This window comes from Colletotrichum paranaense (genome assembly GCF_030867605.1).
Source record: "Colletotrichum paranaense strain IMI 384185 chromosome Unknown Scaffold_1.1, whole genome shotgun sequence".
Classification (NCBI taxonomy): Eukaryota; Fungi; Ascomycota; class Sordariomycetes; order Glomerellales; family Glomerellaceae; genus Colletotrichum; species Colletotrichum paranaense.
Window position 1 is genome coordinate 924,926 of NW_026848959.1, and position 15,705 is coordinate 940,630.

The 15,705-nt window shown below is 54.9% G+C and overlaps 6 protein-coding genes across 6 annotated transcripts; 3 read left to right on the forward strand and 3 right to left on the reverse strand.

The window, feature by feature from the left end:
- Positions 1 to 257: 257 nt before the first annotated feature.
- Positions 258 to 1,952, reverse strand: CPAR01_00322 (uncharacterized protein; the record flags this gene model as incomplete). The annotated part of the gene is made up of 2 exons (XM_060484614.1): positions 258 to 936; positions 997 to 1,952. 2 exons carry the CDS (start codon positions 1,950 to 1,952, stop codon positions 258 to 260), a joined length of 1,635 nt encoding a protein of 544 aa, XP_060355471.1.
- A 2,655-nt stretch (positions 1,953 to 4,607) lies between these two features.
- CPAR01_00323 (uncharacterized protein) lies at positions 4,608 to 5,039 on the forward strand (the record flags this gene model as incomplete). Its single annotated transcript, XM_060484615.1, has 1 exon — positions 4,608 to 5,039. One exon carries the CDS (start codon positions 4,608 to 4,610, stop codon positions 5,037 to 5,039), a length of 432 nt encoding a protein of 143 aa, XP_060355472.1.
- A 1,009-nt stretch (positions 5,040 to 6,048) lies between these two features.
- On the forward strand, positions 6,049 to 8,385 carry CPAR01_00324 (GTP binding protein; the record flags this gene model as incomplete). Its single annotated transcript, XM_060484616.1, has 4 exons — positions 6,049 to 6,286; positions 6,344 to 6,475; positions 6,531 to 6,785; positions 6,860 to 8,385. 4 exons carry the CDS (start codon positions 6,049 to 6,051, stop codon positions 8,383 to 8,385), a joined length of 2,151 nt encoding a protein of 716 aa, XP_060355473.1.
- A 595-nt stretch (positions 8,386 to 8,980) lies between these two features.
- On the reverse strand, positions 8,981 to 9,981 carry CPAR01_00325 (ribosomal protein L13e; the record flags this gene model as incomplete). The annotated part of the gene is made up of 5 exons (XM_060484617.1): positions 8,981 to 9,376; positions 9,464 to 9,622; positions 9,740 to 9,786; positions 9,871 to 9,904; positions 9,979 to 9,981. 5 exons carry the CDS (start codon positions 9,979 to 9,981, stop codon positions 8,981 to 8,983), a joined length of 639 nt encoding a protein of 212 aa, XP_060355474.1.
- Positions 9,982 to 12,386: 2,405 nt separating this feature from the next.
- CPAR01_00326 (uncharacterized protein) lies at positions 12,387 to 13,509 on the forward strand (the record flags this gene model as incomplete). Its single annotated transcript, XM_060484618.1, has 2 exons — positions 12,387 to 12,741; positions 12,890 to 13,509. The coding sequence occupies 2 exons, from the start codon at positions 12,387 to 12,389 to the stop codon at positions 13,507 to 13,509; spliced, it is 975 nt and encodes a 324-aa protein (XP_060355475.1).
- Positions 13,510 to 14,552: 1,043 nt separating this feature from the next.
- CPAR01_00327 (uncharacterized protein) lies at positions 14,553 to 15,670 on the reverse strand (the record flags this gene model as incomplete). The annotated part of the gene is made up of 2 exons (XM_060484619.1): positions 14,553 to 15,485; positions 15,569 to 15,670. The coding sequence occupies 2 exons, from the start codon at positions 15,668 to 15,670 to the stop codon at positions 14,553 to 14,555; spliced, it is 1,035 nt and encodes a 344-aa protein (XP_060355476.1).
- Positions 15,671 to 15,705: the final 35 nt, after the last annotated feature.

A 15,705-nucleotide genomic window follows, 5' to 3' on the forward strand; every position in this document is an offset into this window, starting at 1 on the left:
GGTAACCTAATAGCTATCCTCCTAGCCGGGGCCCTAGGAATGTGTCCGCCGAATGTTGGACGGAACTCGGCAGCTTCGACATCATACTTGAAATGATCGTCTCACAGAAGTTCATCTTGTCTAGCATCGCGCATCTCTAGTCGCCAAAGATTCACATGCACAGGCTATTTTTGCTCAAAATTATGCTTCAATTGGTTACTACTGCTGAGAGCTGCCTCAAACAAGGTATATATCGAGGGGAGGCCTCCTCAAACCACCTACGTCCGATCAATCTGGGTGACCGTAGCCTTGGATGAATCCAAGCCCTTGTGGGTATCCTTATCAAAGTCAACCGCAGCATCAGCATGCGTATCAAGTCCCATCTGCTTCATAGCATTCGTTCCCACCGCCGCGTCCGGTCCGTCAAAGATCTCCGCCACCTCCTCGAGAGACCGTCCCTTGGTCTCGGGGAAGAAGAAGTAGATGAGAGTAAGGTGGATGGCGATCGCCACGCACCAGACAATGTAGTACTTCCACGCAATTGCCTCCATGGCAACGGGGTTCGCGAACGAGTTGTAGACACCCGCCAAGTTACCGGTGAGCTGGTAAAGCATAGAGGCCTTGGCGCGCAGCGAGTAAGGTGTTACTTCCATGATGTAGGTCGCGCCGATGGGCGAGCAGGCGTGATACCAGAAGGAGAAGACAAAGATCATGGCCAAGACGGCGCCCGCGTAGCCCATGTGCTTGAAGCCGGTCTCCTGGTTCAGCGCAGAGCAGATTGTCCAGATGATGTACGAGACGCCCATGCCTGACATGCCGACGAGGAAGAGCCTGCGTCGACCAAACTTGTCCACCATGGTGGCGAAGACACAGGCCGAGAGGAAACCCCAAATTTGTAGCCCGGCGTTGATGAGGAGCTGGGTCTTGTGATCCGTGACATTGATCGAGTTGAGCACCCTAGACGAAGTTTGTTAGCAATTGAGACGAAGCACGAAAGGTATTCGAGTCTGAACTGACTTTGAGAGGAAGTACGAGGTCAAGGCATTGCCAGACCATTGCAGCATGGCAGGAATGTAGAGAGCCAAGAACAAGCGATGCCAGTTGCCGCGGGTCGAGATCCATTCCGCCCAGCGCGACCTCTTCTGCACCTTTTCCACCTCGAGCGTGGCTGTGATCTCAGCCATCTCGAAGCGAGCAAGCCGGGAGTTGGGGTCCCCGTATCCGTGCCACTTGACCAGAATGTCCCTGGCCTCCTTGTAGCGGCCCTTGTAAATCAGCCATCTGGGCGATTCGGGGCAGAAGAAGACGAGAGACGCCTGGATGACGGAGCAGACGCACTGCAGCAAGCTGGGAAGACGCCACGCCCACGAGTTGGTCATTTTGAAGGTGCCAAACGTGACCCAGGCGGCGATGAGGGCACCGAGCGGCCAGGAAACCATCATGAAGGAGACGACCTGTCCGCGGTGGGTAGGGTACGTGACCTCGGACAGCAGGGGCGGGGCGGCGGTCGAGATGATGCCGAGTCCAAAGCCGATGATGAAGCGGGAGGCGACGAACATGCCGTAGTTGAGGGACCAGGTTTGGATGATGGAACCGACAATGATGAGAATCGAGCCGCCAAAGATGGGCTTCCGGCGGCCGAGCCAGTCGCAGAGCTGAGAGGAGACGAGGATGGAGATGAGGACGCCACCATTGGGGCCGAACGTCATGGCGCCGAGGCGCGTTCCCTTCGGCTCGCCAAAGAACTCTTGCCACTGCGGGAGTGACTGCATGCCATTGAGCATGCTGGCGTCGAAGCCCGTTGCCGTCTGAGTCAGGAGACCGCTGAGAAGCAAGAGGTTGAGCTTCCACAGGGTCCAGTCGCTGTACCACGGCTTACGATCGCGAGGGATGACATCGCTGAGGACGAGGCCCTGGAAGTCGTCGGTGTCGGCACCGGGCGAGTGGACCTCTTCGGTGACTGGCTTTGCCATTGTGATGGTTGTCGTCGTCTCGTCGAAGAGAGTGGGTTGCCTTTGTCAACTTTTGTCGTCGTTGTCTCTTGGAGGAACCGGCTCGAACTGACGGCTGCTGGTTTGCGGGCCTGCAGGGTAGTAGTGAATCCGGCGCAACGGTCCTCTTATATCTCGAGACGAACTGGCAGATTGGAACTTAGGAACGAATTGGAGTCGCGATGCGAATGCGGGATAGCGCCGGCTTGCCTACCATCCAGTATATTGACCGATGCCCCCTTTCAAGTTTTCCCCATGGGCAAGCAGCGACCTACCCCGGCTACCAGACAAACGCGGAGGAAGCTAAGGTTGAATCAGACCACTGCGCCGGTATCCGTAGACTGTCACAAGTTGGCCTTGTTCGAATGGTGGTGGCTGGCGACGCTTGTTGGTGCGCATCCAAACCGCGCCGGGGAGGCCTTTACCCCGATGCCCGATGCAGCATCACGTGGAGTTAAGAGGTTTTACCCCAGATCTACCCCAGGTTCCTCCTCTTTCTCCTCACGAGTCTCTGTTCCTTTCGAGCTCCGGGGTGTGTCTTTCTCCTCACGCGACGCCTTCGACTCCTCATCACACCAGGAGTCGGCCCCCCGGTCGTTCGTTGCCCAGCTTCGGGGAATAAGAGCCGGCGGTGCTTGACTGAACCTCGGGAGACCCATCCCCCGGTATCCCCATACCCCGGGCAACGGCGTGTTCGACGGGCGTCTTACGCCGAGATGCCGAGACACGGGAGGGTGCGGCGCAAGCTAGCGACATCAAGCGAAAGCTTTTTCAAAGGAATGCACCACACTACGTCACAGATGGCCTTCTCTTAAAGACGGTTCGCCTTATTTGAAAGCGAAGTCTCTCCGGGCAATGCGCATCAGGGCCGCATTCAAGCCTGAGCACAAGCCACAACCAGCAGCACGTTCATCGAGACAGTTCACTGCGAAACCAATGTTGAGAATTCCAGAGTGAAAGCAGGACTTATTGAAGCATACGAGCAAGCCATTACTGGTTCTCATGTCACCCTACGCCAAGACACTGAGTGCACAGTCAGCATGCAGTATTGTTTGCCTGGCGCAGTAGAACTCCAACGGACCTCGATGCATATACCCGGAGTTCATTGCTGTAATGAGCGATACGCGCTCATGCCGGCAGAATCTAGCCAACAAATGTTTATAAGCTGACAGCCCAACTATCATGGTTGGCTGACCCATGTCTAACATCCGCATTTCGTCCCATGCAGCAAAGTCTCCGATTAAGAGGCAGACTACTATTAGCATACCAGCAGATTTGTCCACAACTTACTTTACGATGTATCATATCGACTGAGGGCTTCTCAGAGGCTTCTTTTTCTTAGATGTTTGATCGCCTACGTTGGTCGGCGACCACATGCCTGCATACTACCGAAACACCAATAGGCGCACCCGCTTGCAACATGGCCGTCTAACAACCGTGCTCCCTTTGGTGGAAGTAGCTAATGATAATTTCCGTTGCCAATTGGTCAGATCAAAGAGATGTGTAGTACGACGGTTGGCATCGTGTTGCAGTGAAAGCACTGAATTACTTGGTCACTCCAATAGCCTACTATAGTTACACAGCGAGTCTGGGCTAGTACAAGGCTTACACCATAATTGAGCTCGTTGGATGAGTGTTTCAAAATATTCACCAACGTTAATTAAATGGTACGGCTTGGCGTCAGCTCAGCTGTCGGCCGCTCTGGCCAAGAACACGACTCAAGGCGCCCTTACTCTGCGCTTCGCAGTCCCCATCTCAAGACGGCGCCAATCGCTTAGGTCTACCACCTTTCTTGAGTGTCTGGCGAAGCAGGGGAAAAGCCAAGTATTTATCTCTCTCCACCTTAGTCTTCTAAGTTTACTAAGAGGGGAAAGTCCAAAACGAGGGGGAGCACCAAAGAGGACCACTGCTACCATTACTGGTTTAAACACACGTCCGCCCGCGCCTAGTCGTGGGTCCGGTACCAGAAGACAGTGATCATGATAATAACAGATTCAACGTCACGAATTTGCATACGTATCTAAGGCATTCGATAATATATTTTCGACAAGCTGACATACTCGATCTCTCCCCACGGAGGCCTTGTTGCGTAAGTGTTGCCAAGCTCCGAGTCGATGAGCTGTACATGTAGTTATCTTGCATACCCTCTTCCAAGGATCAGATCAGCATGAGCAAAATCGCTTACATCTTGGCATATTCACACAATGCTTACTGGATCACAAGAAGGATTGCCCCCGTGCGAATTGAACACGAATACCCACAAAGTCGTAAATGCTGACAGATGGTCGAACAACCACTTGTATGAGACATTGTTGTGCACGATGAGGCATCATCATCCTCACCGCAACGTTTAAGTCTACCTGAGCTAAGAGTGTAACTGTGAGATGAGCATGTAGTTGTCTGCTCTTCAATATGTATTGAATACGAAGACTGAGCCCTGATGGGAAACGAGTTTCTGCTATAATACAACATCGTTCCCCGGACCAAATTGCAAGAGTAGAGATTGGGCAGCTCAAAAGAAGAGAGCATTAAAGATAACAAAATCACACTCTGTTGATTCGATATTGCAGCAGACGTTGTAAATCCTATTCCTTCACCAAGTTCTCACCTTACTAACAGAAATCCCAGGCCACCACCATGAAGTTCACAATCCCCATCCTCCTCGCCCTGGCCACCAACCTCCCACCAACTCTCGCCGGCATCGCCCCTACCGCCGCCGAAGAATGCGGTGACCTCGGCGTAATGTCATACACAGCCTTCTCCCTCGACAGCAACGTCGACCCCTCCAACATCCGCAAGTGCAGAGAGCACCCCCTAACCCTCAAGGACGGCTCGTCCCCGAATCTGCAGGCCCGGGAGTGCTGGTTCGGCGATAAATACGGCTGCAGCAAGGGGTACTGCTGGGAGTCGTGCGACAGGAGCAAGGGCACTTGGTGCTGGACGGCGTGGAATGGCGGGCACGGGAACTGGCGGACTTGTTCTGGCAAGGAGCAATGCGCGCCCGCGGAGCAGTCTGCTTGTGGAAAGGACTGCAAGGATGCCAAAGAGTGTGGATGTAGCTGTCACTGAGGGGGTCTAAACGATCTATGAAATATGGTGCTTTTCATCTGTCTTTACCTCCTGCAAACTTGTAATTGACCATCATGGATCTCACTTGTTTCGCTCCATCTTCGGTTATTATGCTGAGAAGCTCTTCTGATCATCCCAGCAGAACCAATCATCACACTCATTTTTTACGATGAGCACTTATCTCATTTCATCATTATCTGTCTGTAATATCTCGCTGTCTCTCGTCGAAACACTGTACCGAGGTAATTTAAGTGAAATGACCAGCGTCCGATGCGTTCATCAAAGGGGCTTCCAGTCTCGGCCTTCGGCAGAAATAACATAAATGAAGACTGTTTCGACCACTAGATAGAAGGTATCATTAAACTCTCTGATGTTGTGTGATTCATTTCATGCTATTGGACAGTAATTTCTTTCGGATGCGGGTTGTACTTGAATTTTATAACGTCTTTGATGTGGCTTCCAATTTAGGACTGTGACCAAAGAACACACCGCAGTCCTGGCATCCAACGTCAGCGGAGAGTGCTAAAATAATGCCACAAGAGGCCTCCCAGCTCTAATAATATCTAATCAAACACTAAAAAGCTTTGAAATAGGACACTGCCAACAAGACCGAGTCCGGAGCAGACGCCGTCACCCGGAGGCGGCAGGCGGCAGAGGGCCGTGACAAAGCATCGCCGAAGCTCCGAAGGGCCCCACCCTGGCGCACAAACCCCCCGCAAGCCAATCACCTGCGACAACTACAACCCCACCAACAACGACGCCCACACCAAAAGGGAAAGGAACTCGCGCCGGCCGCAGCATCTCGCAGCTCATCCCATCTCCGGGCAGCAAAAAGACGACGCAACAAGGAGGACGACTAAACCAGTCCTGCCATTCGTTTCGAGTTACCTTAGAGTGAGGGACTCACTTATAATCTGGTTGGCCTTTTACCTATCTTCTCTTCTGGCTGAGTTCATCTTTGGACAGGGACAGCAAAATACTGGAAAGAAACGCTCCATTAGATATCACAATGGCTGAATCAGCACAGCAACAGCCGTTGGAAGGCGGCAAGATTCTCGCGCCAGACGCCATCGCCAACATCCTCTCGTCCGCCTCGGCCTGGGCTGATCCAGGTTCCGTAGACCAGAGCCGCGCGCACAGGACCGCACTGCTGGGCGATGTACTCTTTACTGCGCAGCAGCAGTGGAATAGTGGCAGTCAAGAGATTGACCTTGTTGCGGAGAAGCTGGGCGACGGAAGCAGAGATGGTAAGGCCCCTTGATTCACACTACGGATTTTGAGATCTAAGCTAACACATTCAACAGCATCATGGAGACTGCCCCTGGGAGACTCGGGCATCGTCGACTTCTTCCTCTCTGTCATTTCCACGGAGAACCTCAGACCAGCGTTGAAGAAGCACTCTCTCCGTCTGCTCGGAAACTCATGTGCCGACACAGGTACCACTCTTGTTCACTCATCCTCTTCAGCAAAGAAATCTAACGCAATATCTAGATGAAAACCGCGCAAGGGTCGTGTCATCAAACGCAATCACCTCCATCATCAGCCTTCTCGCCGACGACACCGCCCTCCCCTTCGCCGTGCCAGTCCTCTACAACATCCTCGTGGACTACGAGCCCGCCCAGATTCAAGCGAGCTCTTCCTCGCTCACCCTTCATCTCGTCAACCTCCTCACCAGCCCACGCCTCGCCAACGCGCCGCATCTCATGGGTATCATTGGCAAGATCCTCGCCTTGCTCGCCACACACGGTACGCTTCACTCACCCATCTAACTCCCTCCCTCACTCAGTCATAGAACCACAAAGCTCACACCTTTCATCCAGAAACCGAAGCCAACTTTGCACCCCCGCAAACACCAACCATCCTCCTCACCCTCGCACTCACACCAACAACCGACGCAGAAGACTTCGTCTCCCTCACCGCCGTCGCCCTAGCCTACCTAACCCACGCGCCAATCCAAGCAGCCCTCATCGCAACCGGCTCCGTCCCCGTCCTCCTCGCCACCTTCTACCACCTCCAAACCCAGCTCGACGCCCTCCGCGTCGAAGACGAAGACGCCGCCGTCCTCCTCAAATCCCTTCCCCAGTCCTTCATCCAGATCCTTGCCGACGTCTCCTACGCAGACGACTTCGCCCTCCGGCACCCCATAGGCTCTCCCGTCCTCGACACCCTCTACAGCTGGCTCACCCTCACGCCCAACAACACCCACCTCCAGTCCGCGGCCTGCCTCTGCCTGGGCAACGTCGCCCGCTCCGACGAAGCCTCCTACGCCCTCGTCAAGTCCCACGCCGTTCACCTCCCCCTTGCCGCCCTCCTCGCCAAAGCAACAGACACAATGCTCCTCCACTCCGCCCTCTCCTTTGCCAAAAACCTCGCCATCCCCTCCCAGAACAAACCCGTCCTCGGCGACGCAGGCCTCTTCTCCCCCGAAATCCTCCCCCGGATCTGGTCCCTCGACGTAAACCCCCAAGTCCAATTCACAGCCGTCTCCCTAACCCGCCTCCTCCTCGTAAATACACCCACCAACGTCCGCCGCCTCTGCGGGCCCCTCTCCCCTGACCCTCTATCCCCCCTTCACGAGACAACACACCTCCACCGCCTCCTCGACATGGTCTCCCGCACAGACGCAGAACACACAAAAACCGAAGCCGCCCGCGCCGCCGCAGCCGTCTGCCGCGTCCTACACACGGCGCCCATCCCGCCCATCCTACCAGACTGGGACCCCTCCGAAGACGGCTACGTCTTCCGCCCCGAGAACCCGCTGCCCGCGACGGCCGTAGCTGAGGCAGAAGGCGACGGCGGCGCGCAGCGTCGAGACAAGTTCTATAGGCGGCATCCGAGCCTGAACAAGGCGCTCGCGTTCCTCGTCACGCAGACCAAGTTCCCCGTGCTACGCAGCGAGGCGTGGTTCGTCTTCGCGCTCATGTGCCGCGCCAAGGACGGGGCCGATATGGTTCTGCGTACGCTGCAGGTTCCTGGTGCGTTTGAGGCGTTGACGGAGGCTGTTACGGGGCGGACGTTTTCTGGGGAGGATAGCAGCAACGGCACGGATCAGAAGGCCATTGAGGGGGCGCTGCCGGCTGCAAGTGGTGATGGGCAGGCGGTGGTTGTTGGCGGCGGAGATAATGCTGCCATGGTGGAGGGTCTTGGGCTGGAGCCGCAGCAGGCTGACCCGTCGCAGGCGGCGGGCATGAAGAAGGTTGATCGGGAGAATGGGCTGGTAATGGTGACGGAGCTTGTCAAGAGGCACGCGGCTGAGTTGCCGGCTGTCAGGAGGGCTGCGTTTGAGGAGATGTTGAAGGAAGGTGGTGAGCTGATGGCTGATGAGAAGGTGAAGGGCAAAGCGTAGTTGGTATGTTGAAGCAAACGATGCCTGACCATACTGTTCCTCATAGCTTCGTGACCATGAATGAGGGCAGAGGCCGCACTTGAGACTTTTCATGCTATTTGATGTCACAGTAATAGAACAATATTAGATCACAGCATCACCGAATGGAACCACAATTGGAAAAGCAATCGAATCAATCCTTAGTCTACTCCTGTCACCTTTGACCCATGATACACGTCACGTCGTATTCGTACGATGCGTCTTCCTACGCCCGTCGATTTAGACGACGGGGAATTCTTGGGGGAGTGTGTAGGGGGCAGCAATCGACACAAGCGGGCGTGATCAATGCAATAATTTCTTTATGACCTTGTCCTGAGAGTATCTCAATCCACTGAACCCACGCCAGGCCAGAAGAAAACAACCCGACTTTCGAAGAACTTTTTTCCCTTCTCCGAAAGTGTTTTTGATGTGTCGAAAGCAGCAGCCGAAAATCCCATTTCCATGCAGCAGCTTAAGCTTAGCTGCACTAGTAGCCGCAGCATCAAACAAAGCCCCCCGACACCACAAGAGACGACAGCAGAGCAGCAGCGGTAGCAAAGACAGAGACGTGCTGCGTTTATTTCTTGGCAGCCTCGGCCTCGGCCGCGTCGCGGGCGCGCTTCTCCTTCTTGCCCAGGTTGCGGGCCTCGGCTCTCGTGTCGCGGAGCTTGCGGTAAGCACCGCCCTCGATGGGCTTGGGGAGGTCGGACTTGGAGATCTCGGAGAAGCCGGAGGCGGTCTTCTCGATGGGGAGGGCGGCGGAGAGGGACTTGACGGTCTCGGTCTTGGAGAGGTCGACCTTGGAGTCGCCCTGCTTGACCTTGTTGGAGCGGCGGGGGAAGACGACGAGGCGCTCCTTGTAGGCCTTGAGGCGGGCGACGTTGGCGGCCAGGGACTCCTCGCTCAGGTTCTTGCGGCGGCCATCGACGGCGATACCGATGGTGGGAGCGTAAAGGCGGGGGATACCGGCGGCCTAGCAGACTCGCGTTAACTCTCTGATCATTCCCAAATATTCGTCCTTCCTGACACCGGGCGTGCCTCGCGGAGTTCAGTATCGTACCTTAAGCTCGTCCAGGGTGAAACCGCGGCCGGCACGGACCTTGCGGTTGTACTTGATGGTAGGGCATCTCACGACAGGGCGGAGCAAGTCGGTGGGACGGGGAGCGACCTTCGCGGCCTTGGCCTGACGGGCGACACGGCGGCTGTGCTTCTTGCCGGCCTGTTGTGATGTTCCAAGTCAGATCCAAATTCCTCTTGTGCCATTTCCTATTTTCCCAATCTCGTCTGTTTCCCCGGGGTAGGGAAAGAAAGAGTACCCTGCGCAGAAGAATCATACCTGGTCGAAGTGCGTCCGGACCCGGCGCTGCCAATCCTTGCGGAAGTCTGGTCAAATGGTGTTAGTACTCTGTTATGTCTCGATGGTCGTCGTCTTCGCAATCGTCGCTCTTCGCGTGGAGGGGTGCTCACGGTTGTGGGGGATCTGCTGGTTGTGTGCGATCGCCTAGAAAAAAGTCGAACGTCAGTATTTGCGATGCGACGCCATCAATGGCGAGTCTCGTGGGCGTATCGACATACCATTGTGCCTGTATTGCGCGATCAAGGGGTTAGTAGTCCGGATGGGCCGTCGTCGAGATGCTGCTGCAGGCTTCGAAAATTCCTTGAGAGGGACGAGTCAAAATCTCTGGAGGGCATGAAAACCCTACGAAAGGCCGGTACGTACTGAAGGTTTTTGGGGTGGGACGGTCGCAATTGTTGATTGGCTGTGGGATCCCCCTGGTGTGGCAGCGCGAAGGACAGGCGACGGCCGAACCCTATTCCGGATTTTCGTCTTGTGGCTGAGGCGATGGGTTTTCGGTTTGCAAGTGGATTTCAGCTGGCAGGAACCACTTTACCTGAGGAAAGGTACCTAAGGTAGCACAGGTAGGTATGAGAGAGAGCACTCATTGGTACCATGGAGTCCGTCGACGAAGGTATTCTATGCTTGATATCGTCGTCTTCAATCTCCTATTATGAAGGCTTGATTGCACCAGGGCATTTCATCTGGATAGTGCGTCCAATTTTCCATCAATCCACCACTTTTACAAATTTGTTATACCCTACATCTCTCATCCCGTCAATGCTTTAAAGATCATAGTGTGCTACGAAAAATTGGTTCAGTGAAGTATAAGTCAGCAGCTCCGCCGCATATCTTGAACTGCGCGCCCAGCCAGTGAGTGCTTGTTCTTGTTGGTGACACCCTCCTGCTCAGTGCTCACTTGTTGTCGCAAGATGCGTGTAGTACCCTTTCACCAGCTCCTTATGCCCGTCTTAGCTGATCTACGTTGGTACAAGCCTCGCATGATGCCGATGACCATCCATCTTACTGGCAAATATGAACAGCCGACGATGCACCGTATCCGGGAGTTCCATTGAGATGTCTCAATGTTTTCCAATTCCCGACAGTCGCAAATCACTTGCTCAAGTATTCGCCGAGAGGCTTCAGTGCTTGCCGTGTTTCCTCATCAGATGTCCATTCCTTCCCTTAATTGGTCTACAACTCCACAATGTCACTGCATCTTCGAGACAATGGTGCCTTCCCATCATGACATAGGTACTTTGACAGCTCAGTATCCGGCAGGTGGTGTGAGCTTGTAGCCCCTCTCAACTCATGCCCAGCGTGCTCCTTCCCATCTGTCGTTAAGTTCAATGAAATGCGAGAAACAGATACGTACTTGCAAGTGCTCAATCCGCCTCAGGCACCTCGAAAAAGGGTCGTTGCGCACGTGACACTCCCTCACTCCCATTACTGATTGCGGCGCACCTTGGGAGATTGCAGAATATCTATATAATGCCCCGCTCTCCTCTCCCTTTTCCACTGCTTTCCTCTTTTTCTTCTTCATACTTACCTTGATGGGCGTCCTGGGGATCATGAAATCCGGTACGCAGAGAGGGGTGCCTGCATTGCACATCGTGGAGCCCTCCTCTCTCGATAGTCCTTCGGGGCCATCGCTGTTGTAATTTTTGATTTTCAACCCTTTTCATTGTGTGCTCTGCCTGGTGCAGCGTCATGAAGAAGAGACTTCTGAATGGTTTTTTTTGGTGCTGTGAGAACGTTGATGATCAGTTGTGTGCTACTGGTGCTAGATTTGTCTCCAATGTCAGAAGTCGCCGGATCACTTCATGATAGCTCCCAATTCTGTCAATGGTGGCGTAGAGGAAGCTGAGCTGTGCCAGACTCTCATTCAGGTAGTCGTCCATCATCCACAACGTCTCGGTGATCGTCAGCTAAGCTAGCTCGAAAGAAGCCTACCACGTCAAGTACGCGTCCTATGAGCAAGCACATCTTGACTTCAATGTTCTGGCATTTGTAGATATCTCTTCCAACGGGGGCTACTCGCAATCTCTCCAGGTCTGCGGTGAAATTTTACACTTAATGTCTGATGTTTCTCTGCAGCAGTGGAATCTCTGTTTCTGCGTGGATTTAATCAACCGCCATGGAACGTGAATATTTGTATCAGGTATCGCGATGCTTTCATAGATGAATTGGCCTCCCTTGCAAAATCAATCCTTACCAGTTCCCTCATCTATGTCTCCCTACACAGACCTTAGCTGGTCCCAGCTGTCCTCAACTGCCGCCAGACACCAACAGCTCAGAAAGCTCCCTTCCCGAGCACCTGGCCCGTCGTCGTACGAGAAAAAGCCCCCGGGACAAGCCGCACCAATCACAACCCTCCAAAAAACCATGCAGCCCAGGTCCAAAGGGACCCATTCAATTCCCAGAGCTCCAAAAAATCTCATGACAAGTGCTTTTTTCGGCTTCTGCGTCGCCCCCGTCCCATTCCCCCGTGTTCCGAGCCAGAGAGAGAACGTAACGTCGCCGACCTCCCGTCTAAGGCCAATTAAATCGACGAGCCTCAGTTGCCTCCCGAACCCCCGATCCCATCAGTCCGCCGAGGCCATTATCGAGACTACAACACCTGCTTCGACCAAGAAACACCACCACAATGGCATCCAGAGTAGGCCCCCGGAGCGCCTCGGACGCAACGCGCTTCACCTCGACCACCCCGCACGCCGCATCCAAGAGCTCTCCCACATCAGCAGAAGCAGCAGCAGCACCGACAGGGACATCGACAACAGCAACAGCATCCTCAACACCAGCGACAAAGTCACCACAACCTTCCAAGATCCCCGGCCGGCAACCGGGCGAGAGCCCCGAAGACCGCGTCCGCCGCCTCCGCGCTGCTCACGAGGCGGCGCGCAAGGCCCAGACGTCCAGCCTCGACCGCGCCATCGGCGGCAGCCGTCGCTTCTTTGATGTCGCGCACAAGTTTACCGTCCTCGGGTTGGTCGGGTTTACGGGTACGTCTATAAAACGCCTCGTACGATTCTTGGAGCAGTGAGAATGGACATTATCCACGCGGTCAATTCGAGATTCGTCTCAAAGGAGCTTTATGGAGGAAGAAGATGAAGCAAGGAGCGAAAGAAAAAGAGGCTAACACCCCCAAAGCAATCGCAGGTCTCGTCTCCGTCTACTCCGTCTACGACATGGTAACCTACAACAAGCAACGCCGCAACGACTTCATCGAAGCCCAGCGCAAAATGGAAGACGACGCCCTCGCCACCGCCCGCCTCGCCTTCATCAAGGGCACCGCCACCGACACCCAAATCACCCTCGTCGAGGAGGCAAACGCCCTCGCCCGCGAGACGGGCGTCAAGCTCCCGCCCTTGCTCTCCGCGCCCACCCACACGACGGGAGCCGAAAAGATCTTTGGTACAGGCCAGCAAAGGACCGCCGAAGCTTCCTCGACGACCGTTGCTCCCGCATTCCCCACGACTTCTGAAGCTGCACCCTCCCCGAAACAAAAGAAGAGCAGCAGCTGGTGGCCCTTTGGCGGCAGCAGCAGCAAATCCGACGCCGCAGAGACCAGCTGGAGCGAGGAAGACGAGTCCTCCGGCGTTCGCGCCACGGACCTCGCGCGCGCCGTCGAGGACAGGAAAGAGTTCCTCCAGGACAAGGCAAAGGCCGCCTTCGAGCGCGAGAGGGAGAACCAGCGCCGAGGCGGCCCGCTGGACCAGGTCGGTCTCCCGCAGGAGGAGAAGAAGGCCGAGAAGAAGGGGTGGTGGTAGAGCAAACGACTGCTCACCAAGTTCTCGACGGCCGTTGTTATAATATGATACACGAATGAGGTGGGCTGAGGGAAGACGGCGAGGTCTTTGTATCTGAATGTGACGATAGCTGGTGCACTACAACAAAAAACAAGTCGGCTTTGGAGGAAGTGTACGAGAAACGACAATCTCCACCCCTAGATAGAGAGTCGGAGAGATGGACACCTACGTCGGTACAAAAATTGGGGGCGAGTTGGGAGAGAAGGGATGGCAAGGCCGTCTTTTACCACGGCGAGGACGACGAAGAGGAGGGAAAGGGGGAGGAGGCTGCCAAGTGTCACTGTATCATACGTGTTAGACTGGATTGTGCATTAGACGGCGTCCGGCTTTACAAAGCTTTGCATGCGGGAAAGGGGGCGAAATAACATCACCTTCGTCTTTGCACAGCCAAGTTCCGTTCTACCGCGAAGCATCCCGTACCCCGAAACCCATGTTTACTCGGGTTCACTTGCTTGACACAGATACGATCATTTCCCGAGTATCACTCGTCATTCGATACACAGTCACATGCGTAGAACGGAAGTCTGACAATGAACAGCGCTGGCGTATTTTCGCCGCTTAATTATGTCCTTTGGACCGGTATTATGTACAACCGCGAAAACGCTTCAAGAATGCAGGCTTCCGCCGAGTCTCAAACTGCCACGCCGGGCCAGTCGACTTCCCAATCCCAAATCATGCTTACCGGTAACCTATGAACCGTGAAAAGAGAGCTTGCCCAACAAGCCCCGAGCGAGTGTAAAGTATGTGCGCTAAATGTGGTATTACCGCAAGCCGAGACTCCCATGTCTCTGAAAACCCCCGTCCCGAAATCATGATTCCCGTGCCTACTCGACCGGAACACACCATCCTGATTGAATCAATGCAATCGCTTGTCGATCTTGTAACTCTTCAAAGCACCTTTCGTCAAACTCTCTCCGTTTTTGTTCTTCTCTAGGGCGATGCCTGTTCCGTTTGGGAAACATCTGCAACGCCAAATCATCGGGCAAAACGATTTCTTGCCCGTTCTATGAGACAACAATGTGATTAAAGTGGCCCGGCACCTTGAGGCGGCACTTTTCGCAATCAGCACGGTAACCGATGCTGAAGCTCTTCTTCATGCCAGGCTGCCAAGTCCACGAGTTGACAGTGTGCCTAGATCGAATGTGTCCCTTGCGTCCAGGCGAGGGTGTTGCCGGTGCTGACGTCGTTTCAAGGGGAGCGGCGTCAATGGTAGTGGTGACGGGGTCATCACTCATCATATGTGAGTGGTCCTCCACATCCATCATGCCCATATCGTGATGATCGTGTCCGTTGAGAGACGACTGTTCTAAGCGGGCAGTCAGGTTGGACGGGAAACCGTTATCGAGGACCATTCCCGGGGGGCTCAGGCTTCCGCTGCCCAGATGGCTCGCCGAGTCCTCGCCTTCACTAATAGGCGACGGCAGACGGCGATTCTGGATGCTGTGCCAATCGTCGGTGCCTTCCATGGTACGAGGAATGGAACGGGACTCGTCGCTGCCGAAGCCGGCATGCATGTGGCCCATATTCACTACGCCGGTACGATGGCTCACCGCGGGACCCGGGCCGCGCCAGTCGCGCGCTGAGGAGCCGCCATTCATGAATTGGGAGGCAAAGTTTGGCTGAATCGGGGTGGGCATACGGCCGTTGACAGAGGCGGGCTGGTCTGACTGGATGTGCTGCTGCGGGACAGGAGGCGGCGACATTGTGTCCATCATGTCCATGTCACGATCGGGCTCGGTCGGACCAAAGGGCGAGGGCTGGCAAGACATGGGCGCGGGTGATGACGACCATGGCGAGAAGTGTGACCTGGGCTGTTCCTCCGAGTCCGAGTCGCCTGGCGTCAGAGTGCAAGGAGCGGCGTTGAGCGGTATAACGGGTGTCGACCAGCGCTTCGAGGAGGTCGGCGATGTTCGGAGGGGTAGGCATTGAAGGCGTTTCTGTTTCACGGGGGGAAAAGTCAGTAATGCTATTCCAGATGATCACAGAGAAGAGGCTCAAGCAAGAAATGGGCATGGCCTACGTTTCTGTGTTCACCAAAGCTCAGAGTGCCATTGTGCATGTCCTCCTCATCGTCACGTCCTCTCTTCCGAGTTAGGTCTGGGTGATGCTGGATTCCGAACATGGTGAAGGCCGTGGTGGGGAGGAGGAGGTGTGGTA